At 48.5% G+C, this 12365-nt stretch overlaps 1 protein-coding gene across 6 annotated transcripts in view; it reads left to right on the top strand.

Annotated features, from left to right (window-relative positions):
- Positions 4839-12365, top strand: part of PRELID2 (PRELI domain containing 2) — an 89917-nt gene continuing 82390 nt past the window's right edge. For 2 of the 6 annotated variants that reach the window (XM_021084957.1, XM_021084958.1), the window contains exon 1: positions 4839-5136. In XM_021084957.1, coding sequence (XP_020940616.1) covers positions 5062-5136 — 75 coding nt within the window. In that variant the 5' untranslated portion in view covers positions 4839-5061. The remainder of the gene's footprint in view (positions 5137-12365) is intronic. The other 4 variants (XR_002341969.1, XM_021084956.1, XM_003124063.6 and 1 more) reach the window with 3 other exon arrangements.

The following is a 12365-nucleotide window of genomic DNA, read 5'->3' as shown; positions in this document are numbered from 1 at the left end:
TAATATCCTAAGTGATCAGAGCACTGGGAACACGTTGTGTCCTAATATTGGGTCTTTGACTCTGTTCCTGACACCAAGCTCCTCAATCCCTTGGAATTTCCTGGGTGATAGGAGCATCTTTTGTTCTAATGAGGCAACTCTGGGTGGGCTCCCGGATGGGAGTCCATCACCGGAGAGACCAAACCAGGATGCGAAACTTGACATTTTCAACTCCACCTCCCACTCTCCAGAGGAGGGAGAGGGACTAAAAATGGAGTTAATGATTGATCCTACCTCCAGGCAGGATGAAGCCTCCATAAACATCCCCCAAGTATGGGGTTTGGAGAGCTTCCAGGTTGGTGAAGCGTGGTGGTGCTGGGGGAGCCGCCTGGCCTGAGAAAGTGCCAGGCAAGTTTGGTGCCCCTTCCACCCGCCTCTGCATCTCTTCATCTCTTCCATCTGGGTGTTCATCTCCATCCTGTATCACGTCCTTTTTTTTTTTTTTTTTTTTTTTTTTTTCCTTTTTAAGGCCACATCTGTGGCATATGGAAGTTCTCAGGCTAGGGGTTAAATTGGAGCTGCAGCTGCTGGCTTACACCACAGCCACAGCAATGCCAGATGGGAGCTGTTTCTGAGACCTACACTGCAGCTCTGCAGGTTGTGGCAATGCTGATCCTTAACCCACTGAGCGAGGCCAGGGATCGAACCCACATCCTCATGGATACTAGTTGGGTTCTTAACCCACTGGGCCACAGTGGGAACTCCTATCATGTTCTTTTATAATAAACCAGGGAATAGTAAGTAAACTGTTTCCCTGAGTTCTGTGAGCTTCTCTAGCAAATAAATTGAGCCAAAGCGGGGGTCGTGGGAAGCTCTGCCCATCCATCTGAAGTAGGGGTGCCCACCTGGACTTGTGATCAGCCCATGAAGGGAGGGACAGTCTTGTGGGCCTGAGCTCTTAACCTGTGGCATCCGATGCTATCCCCAGACAGGTAGTGTCAGAAGTGAGCTAAATTGGAGGATGCTCAACGGGGTGACAGAGAAACTCCCACACATTTGGTGTCAGAAGCGTTGTGAGTGTGGTAGTGGCGTGAGAAGAAAGGAAGACAAACAAACCGAGAGGACGACGGAGGTTTTTCGTACGTGGTGCTGTATTGCTGTAGAGGGAGGCGTGGGTAACACACATTTCTCTCCAGTCTGGACAGCCTCACAGTTCAGTGGCGCGTTCACGCCAAGAGACGAGTGTTGAGATTGGATAAAAAAAGATCAGTGAAAGAGAGCTGGTCAGAAGAGGGAACTGAAGCAGCATGAGGAGGGTGAGAAAAGCAGAGAGGTCAGAGGGGAGGGAGAGGGTCAGGGCCGAAGCTCTTCAGCTCCTTAAACCTCAGAGCATTCGTAAAGGGTCAGTCGTCCACTCATTCCATCAAAAGGTGTTAGATGCCTACTGGGTTCCAACTACTGGACTTCGCCTTGAAGATCCCAAGATGAGTTTGGTATCTTAAAGACCAAATAAAGTCATGGACGTGTGAGGTTGGCCAGCAAATTTGCAAACTCCAGTCCCTGACTGGTCAAACCTCCCAATTTCAAAGAAAAGGGAATTTGTTTCTCAGCGCTTCTCTCTTCTTTGGGGACACAGCAAGTAAAGTTATGGTTGTGTCAACTGGCTGTGAGTCTCAGCACAAGACTGCTCGGCAGTGGCCTCCCCGTTTTCACCTTCGGAGAGCCCTGGTGTCCTTGGAATGGGCAGGTGGCATTTGTTCTTCCACGAGTCACCCAGCCAACCTGCCCAAGCACAGTGCTGGGTCCTTTAATCTTTGCCCAGTTAATCAGGAGTGTGTGGGCCGCTGTCCAAGACACATTCTAGAAGAAATCAGGGGTTAGGGAAGAGCAGAGGCGCAGGGCCCATCCTGGAGCTGGGCTTCTGTTTCATACTGTCTCCAGCTGCTGTCTGGCAGCAGAGGCAGGTGAGGGACCCCATAATCTCCACAAGTAAGTGATTATTTCTGTGTGATCCCCTAGGGACACCGGTGTTTGTTTGTTTTTCCTGTAAGAAGGAGAGGGTGGTGTTGTAGGGTCCCTTTACACAGGTAATAGCTTTGGCACTTAATCCCCACCCCATTCCTCATTCAGTATTCCTGGATAATGCAGCCCATAGGTTTAGTAAGGTGGGAATCAAGAATTAACTAATAGGTTTAGCAATTTGGTCATGACTGACCTTGATAACAGTAGGTTCAGAGGCCTGAACTTGTTGGAACAGGTTCAAGAGATTATAGGAGCAAAATGGAGCAGGGAATTGACACGGGGCTGGGGCTGGAAGAAGATAAGGGGTTAAGGCTGAACTTTTTTTGGGCATCAGCCTGCACCCTCAGCATATGGAGGTTCCCAGGCTAGGGGTCGAATCAGAGCTGTAGCTGCCAGCCTACCCCACAGCCACAGCAATGCCAGATCCAAGCCGTGTCTGCAACCGACACCACAGCTCACAGCAACGTCAGATCCTTAACCCACTGAGCAAGGCCAGGGATCGAACCTGCGTGCTCATGGATATTAGTCAGATTCATTTCCACAGAGCCACAGTGGGAACTCCTAAGGGTGGATTTTTTTGAAGAGGGATGAAATCACAAAATACTTGTATGCTGGTTGTAATGATTGAGTAGAGGCGAAACTGACGATATATGAAAGAGGGAGTAGCTATGGCTCAAGAGATGTCCTGGAACCAGAAAGAGGAAAGAAACTTTTAGGAGAGTGGTGGAGCTGTGGAGGAGGGAAGAGTTTTCCTTGACACTCTTAGGGTCCCGGCTGGATGTGAAAAGTAAACCGACCAGAACCAAACAAACAGAAAACAAAAAAACCCACCCCAACCCAAACCCAAACGAAAACAGATTAATGGGAGAAAAGGATACACACTTGCTTACTCCGAGTTTTGTAAGTGACACGGAAATGAAGACCTGAAGAAATGGTAAATCTAAGTGTTTTTATCCTGGGTTTGGTGAAGAGTGGGCAGTTGTGGAGAAAAGGGATAGGACGAAGGGTAAAAGAGGAAAATTAGGTAAAACCGGGGAATCTCGGCACGGCCTGTTTGTTCAGATTCTTCCCGGTGACCCTTCATCCCGGAGACGAACATGCTGCTTCCTCCAGGTGTAGAGTGGGCGCCGCTGGTCACGGGAGGAGATTCCGACTGACCTGCCTCAGGGGCGAAGGGCGAGGAGAAGCCAGAGAGATTTTCCTGCTTCGGCTGTTTTGACAAACTTCTTCAGCTTGAAATATCCTATATGCTAAGGTGCCATGTTTTGGGATATTGTGTTCTGAAACCCATCAGGTGGTTATTGAACACGGCTGTTATTAAACATTAAATTATGTAAATTTACTCAAACTAATTATAATTACTTAGTTGTCTTTTTAGGGCTGCACCCGTGGCATATGAAGGTTCTCAGGCTAGGGGTCGAATTGGAGCTGTAGCTGCTGGCCTACACCACAGCTCACGGCAATGTCAGATCCTTACTGACTGAGCAAAGCCAGGGATGGAACCCGCATCCTCATGGATACTAGTTGGATTTGTTTTCGCTGAGCCACGATGAGAACTCCTTTTTTTTTTTTTTTTGAAGGAGAGGTATTTGCTAACCAGCTGCAGCCCACATCTGGACTTGGTGGACCAAATTAAGTGCTAACAGTTCGTCCATGAGAACAGGAGAGAAGGCAGGGCATTTGACAGGTGGGCAGACAGATGTGGTATAGAGAGGTTTCCTATTTACCAGTGAGGATAAGGCTGGGGAGAAGGTGTTGGAGATTTGAAGTGAGAGGAGCTTGGGACAGTAAGTGGATTAGAGAAATGCAGTGTTTTTGTCTAAGCACCATGAAAAAGGCCCCTTGAGGTTAGTGATTATGAATGTAAAGAGAGGCCTAAGCTATCAGTTTGCCTCCAGGCTTTTTCACGGGCTTGGGTGAGGCAGTAAGTGGAGAACTAGCTGTATCCAAGGCTAGGGTTTTGCCAGCCAGGTATGACTGTGTGTCAGGGTAAGTAAGATTACGAAATTACAAATGTCAAAGCCACCACCCCGGAGACTTCCTCTTCATCCTAGCGAAAATCATGCCACCTATAACTTTGACCTGTTATCCTGCTTCTCCTCCTATTTGTGTGTATCGGGTGTTTAATCATCTGGCTCATCCATCCTCCATGACAACAGAGACTGTGCTTTGCTTACTGCTGGATCCAGAGCCTGTCAATCCAGCAGAGTGCTTGACACAGAGGAGGTGCTCAGGAAATAATATGTTAAAGAAGGTATCGGATTAACGGATTCACTCGCTTCCTCTTGTAAAATCTGTGCAGTGGAGTGAAGCACACTCAAAATCCCTTTCGTAGCCCTTTGTTCCTTGCTCCATCGTTTAACGCCATCGTGTTTAATGGGCATAGGCATTGCCTTACGGAGGCACGTGCAGATACCGCCAATTTTTAAGTCCTTGAGACCTAACCTAAACCTCAGAGGCAGCTGCCCGGTCCTGTGAGTAATGCAGTCATGGGCCTTTGTCACTTGAAACTCCCAACACGGAGGAGGGTCATAGAGAACAGTCCCTAAACTTGGAGGGAGGGTAGTTGATGTATTTAGTATTATTTTCTTTAGTGCTGCCAATAGCTGCTTAAGTAAGGCTCCAGGCGAGGTGATGACAGATGCCCCAGACGCAAGGTCCAAGAACTCGGGGCAGTTGCTGGAGGCTCGCCGGCGGAAACTTGGGTCCGCAGGCGTGGCCCGGGCGAGGGAGTGGCCATGGGCGTGGCGTGGCTGGGCCCCGGGGCGTGGGCGTGGCGTGGGCGGAGGTGGGGCGGGGCGGCCCCTGGCACCGCCAGCCAGCACTGACCCGGCCTCCGCGCCTCCCACGCCCGCCGCCCAGACTAGGACGCCAGCTGAAGGGGGCGGGGCGAGACGGACTGTCAGTTTCCCTGAGTGGACAATAAAGTTTCAGAAGTTTGAAAAAGGAGGAAAGAAACACCCCACGCCCCTTTGGCTGCTCCGGCGTGGACGCCTGCGGCCCTGCACGGGCAGATCTCCAGCGGCGGTGTGCGGGCGGAGGCGTGGTGGGCGCGCGGGGATGGGGGTCACCGTGGACGTGCACGAGGTGTTCAAGTATCCCTTCGAGCAGGTGGTCGCCAGCTTCCTCCGAAAGGTACTCGTCCTGCTCCGGTCCGGCCGGGGTTCGGGTTCTCTGGAGCTGCCCGGGGGCTCAGCCTTGTGCCCCCGAGGCTGCGGGCTCCCTCAGCTCCCCCTCTCCTCTGCTCTGCTCTGCTGCGCTCGCTCCAGCCGCAGGTTGCGCCTCTGGGATGTGCGGGGCGAGGGCGGGGGTGCCTTTTCTCGAAGGCTACCCCTCGAGGATCCCGGAAAAGTCTCCGTGCGCGGCCTCACGTTCACACCCTGCCCCACCTGGAGGGAGAGGCTTTGGGGGAGGGAGGCTCGGGGAGAACCGCAGTGCTGGAGCCGGGTTGAAATTGCACTTCACTCTCTAGAGCATCGTTGAAAGCTGGCGGGAGCCGCCGAAGCCTTCATCCCAGTTTACTCAGCTCTGTCGTGTTACCACCTCAGCACTTGGCTCTCGTTAAGCAGCTGTGGGCCTTGGGGTAGACTCCGTGCCTTAGTTTAGTTTTATAATATGTAAAATGGGAAGAACTAAAGTCCCAACTCAGGGGTTGTTGTGAAGATTCAAGCAAAGTATTCCTGTAAAGCTCTTATCACAGTAACTGATGCTACTTAGTTCTTTAAAAGGTTATTTTTTGTGTGATATAACTGCACACCTTGGGCCTCAATATTCAGTGGCCCTGTTTATCTCAAGGGCGCCTCCTGGGACTGTGGCTGGTAATGGTAGAATGGGAAATTTCTTGGTAGAATGAAAAGCACCCAGGCTTGCGAGACGGGACCCCTGGATTCACCTCTGGTTCTGCCTTTAGTTCACTGGATGACACCATTTAAGGGTCATCTCTCTCAGCTTCAATGTCTGCATCTAAGATGTGTGGGTTTAAAACAGTGCACAAAGTTGAGAGCTATGTTTTATTTGGCATACTTGCTGAGGATTTAAGCCCAGACACAGCATCCCAGAAGCTGAGGTTAGGGGGGAGCCAGGTTAGATTGGAGTTCAAACAAACCAGTTATTGGAATATCCAAAGAATACTGCTAATTAAAGACAACGAGCCATCTCAAGTTAAGGGATTTAGCACTTTTCTGTGTATGCGAAGATTGCGGGCTATGGGCTCACTGAAATTCCTTTGATATGTGCCTTAATGATCTGGAGCCAGTATCCTGTTTTTATCTGAACTAAATCCCCCCTGGGGACTGGGTTGTTGGGGGCTGCAGAGGTTGAAGAATTTATGGCCACAATATCCTTTGTTTACAGACATGGTGAGATGAGAGTGTTGTACCGGGAACTCTTCTTTCAGCTTTTACCTTCTTAAACAGGATTTGCAAGAATTGTAACTTGCCTTGGGCAGCCACCACTGGCCATGCTCCCCATCTGCCCCCTGGAAGCCAAATGGGGGAGTGGGGGGAGGAGATGCATTTTCTTAAGTGCTAAGACCTGACTTCTGGTTCCTGTCCTGGCTCAGTGGTTAACGAACCCTACTCGCATCTATGAGGAACGAGGGTTCCATCCCTGGCCTCGCTCAGTGGGTTAAGGATCCGGCATTGCCGTGAGCTGTGGTGTAGGTCGCAGATGTGGCTCGGGTCCTAAGTTGCTGTGGCTGTGGTGTAGGCCAGCAGCTACAGCTCCACTTCGACCCCTAGCCTGGGAACCTCCCTATGCTGCAGGTGTGGCCCTAAAAAGACATAAAAGAAAAAAAAAAAAAAAAAAAAAGACCTGACTTCCTGTTAGAGGAGGGAATGCAGTTGCAGTTGGGCGCCCAGGTCACAAAGGAGTGAGTAGGACTGGGCCTTTTTGGAGGGGACTGTCACCTTGCTGATATTGTTAATTGATCCACTGGGTCCAGAGGAGTACCTGGCACCTGCTGGGTGCTCAGTACAGATCTGATGAATGATGAATGAATAACTGAATGAAAACGTGAATTACAGATCTGATGGAGACTTTGTCTTGGGCCAGGCCTCTGAACCCAGAAGAGAACCAGCCAACACCGTGTTTTTTGTTAGGACCAGCCCTTCGGAGTGTGGACCCTCCAGTGCCACTGTTCCTTGGGAACACCTTTCTTGGTTGTCCTTGTTAGAGCTGGAGGGACACTTTGGGCCTTATTGTTGGATAGTTACTTCTGCATGTGTCTTTTCCCTCTGTAGACTCGAAGCTTCTTTGGAGTAGCTATCACTCCTGCAGAAGCACCTAGCACAGCACCAAGGTCTCATCTAGAGAGTGATTGACGTGTGCTAAGCTTCTGGGCTAAATGCTTTTCTTTTCATTCAGCAGGTGCTTAGAGGCACTTTTCTTCCAGGTGCTAGGCCCACTGCTGGTCGCTAGGGCACCACAGACAGACCCTCTTCTCATGGGGCCAATGATCTCTAGTGGGTGAGACCGACTTGATAAGTGATCAACAAGGAAACGCATCACTCCAGTTGGTGGTGTGTATTTATTTACACAGGGAAAGTGCCCGGTGTTGTGACAGGATGGAGGCGGGGCCTGCTGACGTCCTGGAAAGTGGCCCTGAGCAAGGACTTCCTGGAGAAAGTGGTGATTGGGAAATTGAAGCTTGAGTAGGAGTTTCCTAGACGCATGGGGCTGGGGAAGGAAGTGCTTTCATAAATATCACGCTTACTCCTCTCGGAAGCTTTGGGAAGTAGTTGTGATGGCCTTCCGTTCCGTGGACTGTAGAAATATGTTCAGAGAAGTTGAAGCAGCTTTTGCAAGTTCCCACAGCTAGCTGTCGGGAGAGCCAGGATTGCAGCACATCTGAGTCCAAGCCCACACCGCTCATCGCCAGGCTGAGCTGCCTTGCACATACCAGGCACTCAGATAATCATTGAGGGAGAAAATGTGGCAGTCTCAATTTTGCAGTGTTCTTTATTCAGCCTCAGTTTCCCTTTGCCTGCCCTCTTCTCTCAGGGTTTATTCCTCTGGGTGGACCTGCTGTGCTTGATATAAAGGTACAGCTTTGAAGTATGGTAGGGAGAGAAAATACAGTGTTACAGTTTTGATTTGCTGTGTAACAAATCACCCTCTGGAGATTTTGTGGCTTAAACTGATGGTAGGCTTTTTTTTTTTTTTTTTTTTTGGTCTTTTTGCTATTTCTTGGGCCGCTCCCACGGCATATGGAGATTCCCAGGCTAGGGGTCTAATCGGAGCCATAGCCACCAGCCCACACCAGAGCCTCAGCAACGTGTGATCCGAGCTGTGTCTGCAACCTGCACCACAGCTCACGGCAATGCCACATCGTCAACCCACTGAGCAAGGGCAGGGACCGAACCCGCAACCTCATGGTTCCTAGTTGGATTCGTTAACCACTGTGCCACGATGGGAACTCCTGATGGTAGGCTTTTAATTCTCCCTTTTCTGCAGGTTGCCTAGGCTCAGATGAGTGGTTTTTGGGGGCCATGTGCTGTATACCCTAAAGCTGCTTGTCTAGCTGGTTTCAGTTAGAATCTAGAAGAATTCTTCTTCTTCTTCTTTTTTTTTTTTTTTTTTTAGGGCCACACTTGTGGCATATAGAAGTTCCCAGGCTAGGGGTTCAGTCAGAGCTGCCCCTGCCGGCCTATGCCACAGCCAAAGCAATGCCAGATCCGAGCCACATCTGCAAGCTACACAGCAGCTTGCAGCAATGCTGGGATCCTTAACCCACTGAGCAAGGCTAGGGGTTGAACCTGCATCCTCAAGGATCCTAGTTGGATTCTGAACCCTCTGAGCCACGATGGAAACTTCATTGTATCTGGAAGAATTCTTATTACATTCTTAGCACAGTGTCTGGCACCTAGTAAATAAAGGCTGAGGAGGACATTTTCAGAGGCTGGGCGAGGGAAAGGGGAGGAGAACGTTTGCAGAAAAGGTCAGGGATGGGGCAGTGCCGTCTCTGCTCTTTCTGTTCGCAAAGCAGCCCTTCACAGGTCCCGGAACAGGGATGTGTGACTGTCTCGAGGATGTCAATAAAATGCATTTACTGTGGGAATTAAAGCTGTGAACTCAGAGTTCCCTGGGGGTGCACTGGGTTAAAGATGCTGCATTGTCACTACTGTGGCTTGGATGCAGCTGCGGTGCGGGTTTGATCCCTGGCCCTGGAACTTGCCTATTCTGTGGGAGTGCACAAATAAATAAATAAATAAAGCCATAAACTGGATGTTGGTAGACCTGCCTCCTTCATTTTTTTAAACTAATTTTTTAAATCAAAGTATACTTGATTTACACTGTTGTGCCAGTTTCTGCTGTACAGCAAAGTAACCCAGTCATATATATTTATACACACACTATATACATTCCTTCTTTTTTTTTTTTTTTTTTTTTCTTTTTTGGCCACACCTGTGGCATATGGCCATTCCTAGGCCAGGGATAGAATCCAAGCCACATCTGTGGCCTATGCCACAGCTGTAGCAATGCTGGATCCTTAACCCACTGTGCTGGGCTGGGGATTGAGCTGGCAACAACCACAGAGACAAACTGGATCATTAACCTATTTTGTCACAGTGGGAACTCCCTACATTCCTTTTTTTTCCTTTTCTTTCTTTCTTTTTTTTTCAGAGCCACACCCAAGGCACTTGGAAGTTCCCAGGCTAGGAGTCAAATTGAAGCTGCAACTGCAGGCCTTCTCCACTGCCCTATGCCACAGCCACAGCAATGCCAGATCCAAGCCGCATCTCCGACCTACACCACAGACTGTGGCAACACTGGATCCTTAACCCACTGAGCGAGGCCAGGGGTTGAACCCACATCCTCATGGATACTAGTCCGGTTCTTAACCTGCTGAGGCATAGTGGGAATTCCTGCCTTCCTTATATTATCTTTTATCATGGTCTATCCCAGGAGACTGGATGTAGTTCCCTGTACTGTACAGCAGGACCTCATTGCTTATCCATTCTAAATGTAATAGTTTGCATTTACTAACCCCAGGCTCCTAGTCCATCTCCGCCCCCCCCACCCCCCACCCCGGGCAACCACAAATACGTTTTATGTGTCTGTGAGCCTCTTTCTGTTTTTTGTAAATAGGTTTCTTTGTGCCATATTTTAGATTCCATGTAGAAGTAGACTATCGTATGGTATTTGTCTTTCTCTTTCTGACTGACTTCACTTAGTATGAGAATCTCTAGTTGCATCTGTGCTGTTGGAAATGGCATCCTTTTGTTCTTTTTAATGCCTGAGTAGTATTCCATTGAGTATATGTACCACATCTTCTTTATCCATTCATCTGCCCATGGACATTTAGGTTTTCTTCCATGTCTTGGTTATTGTGAATAGTGCAACAGTGACCATAGCATGTATGTATCTTTTTGAGTTATGGTTTTGTCCAAATATATGCCCAGGAGTGGAATTGCTGGATCATATGGTGGTTCTAGATTTAGTTTTCTGGAACCTTCATACAGTTTCCGTACTAATGTACATTCCCACCGGCAGTGTAGAAGGGTTCCCTTTCCCCACACCCCTCCCCTGCTTCCTTCGTTAAAGGAGCTTTGAGGTGACGTTGGGAAACTGTTTTCTCCAGCCTATACTGTGCCCTTGTGCAAATTAGAAAGAGATGTCATCTAGGCAGTCTGCCCCATGAGCTCACAGTAAATGGGGATAGTGGAAAGTATATGAGGCGACTTATGCAAGTCAGAAAAAAGTCCTCCTTCCTCTGGGTAGCTGTAGCCCTGTGCCCACTGGCTTGATGGGAAAACCTTGTGCAGTGAGCAACATGCACAACACAACCCTACTGTCTTAATGTCTCATCTTTGAAATAATAGGCCCTGTACCCCACCTATCTCCCAGGATTGTTGTGAGGATCAAACAAGTAACAGTTTGACAGGCATACATTTTTTTTCTTTTTAGGGCTGCACCCTTGGCATATGGAGGTGCCCAGTCGAGGGGTGTAATCGGAGCTGTAGCTGCTGCCCTACACCACAGCCACAGCAACACCAGATACGAGCTGTGTCTGCGACCTACACCACAGCTCACTGCAATGCCAGATCCTTTAACCCACTGAGTGAGGCCAGGGTTTGAACCTGTGTCCTCATGGATACTAGTCCGGGTTCATTACTGCCAAGCCACAGTGGGAACTCCAAGCGTATATTTTTCTTAAGCATATGGTAGTAAGAATGATCCTTTTGGCAACATACGCTTTTATTTTCTTTTAGTCTTTATGTGTTTTTTATTCAAAGGAAAGCACTTGGCAGAAGGGACAATCATACAAGGGTCTCCGGGAAGCATTTAGTCTGCTTTTACGCAGTGGTATGTTTGCAGGCGTCTGCAGCACGGAGGAAGTTCTGTTTTAAATAGTCTACTGATCTCTGGCTTCTGGTATGTTAGGACTTGCCTTCCAAGTTATAATATACTACTATTTTTAAAACCCGAGGAATGCTTGCTCTTCTTACACCTGCCTGTTGGATGCCACAGGCAAAACATAAGCTACATGCTTTCAAAGCAAAGTGGCACCTTGAAAAACAAACACCACAACATTCTTTGTTCCTGGAATGTAATGTTTCTCGATGAACTTTTCGTGGAGGAATGCTGTGAAACCCAAAATGGTTTATTCATCAGATGCTAAACTGAACTTGCCATGAATTGTCATGTCGGTGCTCTTGACAGGGTGTTTTGGCTTCTTTCTTTGGGTAACTCTTAGTTTTCTAGTTCTCATCATTTAGAGCAGGTTCCTTCCTGCTACAGAGAACCAGCTACAAAGAGAACACACTGTTGCATGGATGCATGTAGCAGCCTACAGGCTCCCTGGTCTCTGAAAGCTCACCTGAGTCTCTTTAATGGGCTCACTTTGCATGAGCTGGATTCCTAAATTTTCTTTCTAAAAATCTTCCTAAATTTTGTCTCCCTGAAATTGAAAGTCATTAGAAAGGCCCTAGAGAGTGATGGTGAAGCCTGGGTTTTTCTTGTTTATTCTCAAATGAGACCAGGGAAGTTACAGTTTTTCTAAGCGTAGAGTTGTTCAAATTGATTTTCTTATGTTATAGGACAAAAGAGTCCTTGTGCATAGAGAGTCACCTTCCTGAATAGAGATTTTGTCATCTGTTCCTGATGTATCTCAGGTACCCAAAGAAATCCTGGGACATAGTAGGTATTCCGCCAATCCTTATTGAATGAAATACACGCTTCTGGGGTTTAGCCTTATGTAATTTCCAGCTTAAATCGCTGTGGGATTCAGCGCCATGTGCTTACTTTGGGTACTGTAATGAAATGGACAGATTGAAATAGTTTCTTTGCTTCAACACCATGGCCTTGGGTTTTATTTATTCTAGTGAGGATCCTGATGTTCTCAACAAAATGGTCTGAGTGTT

Source organism: Sus scrofa, chromosome 2, assembly GCF_000003025.6.
Source record: "Sus scrofa isolate TJ Tabasco breed Duroc chromosome 2, Sscrofa11.1, whole genome shotgun sequence".
NCBI classification, from domain to species: Eukaryota; Metazoa; Chordata; class Mammalia; order Artiodactyla; family Suidae; genus Sus; species Sus scrofa.
This window is presented reverse-complemented; position numbering and strand designations above follow the sequence as displayed.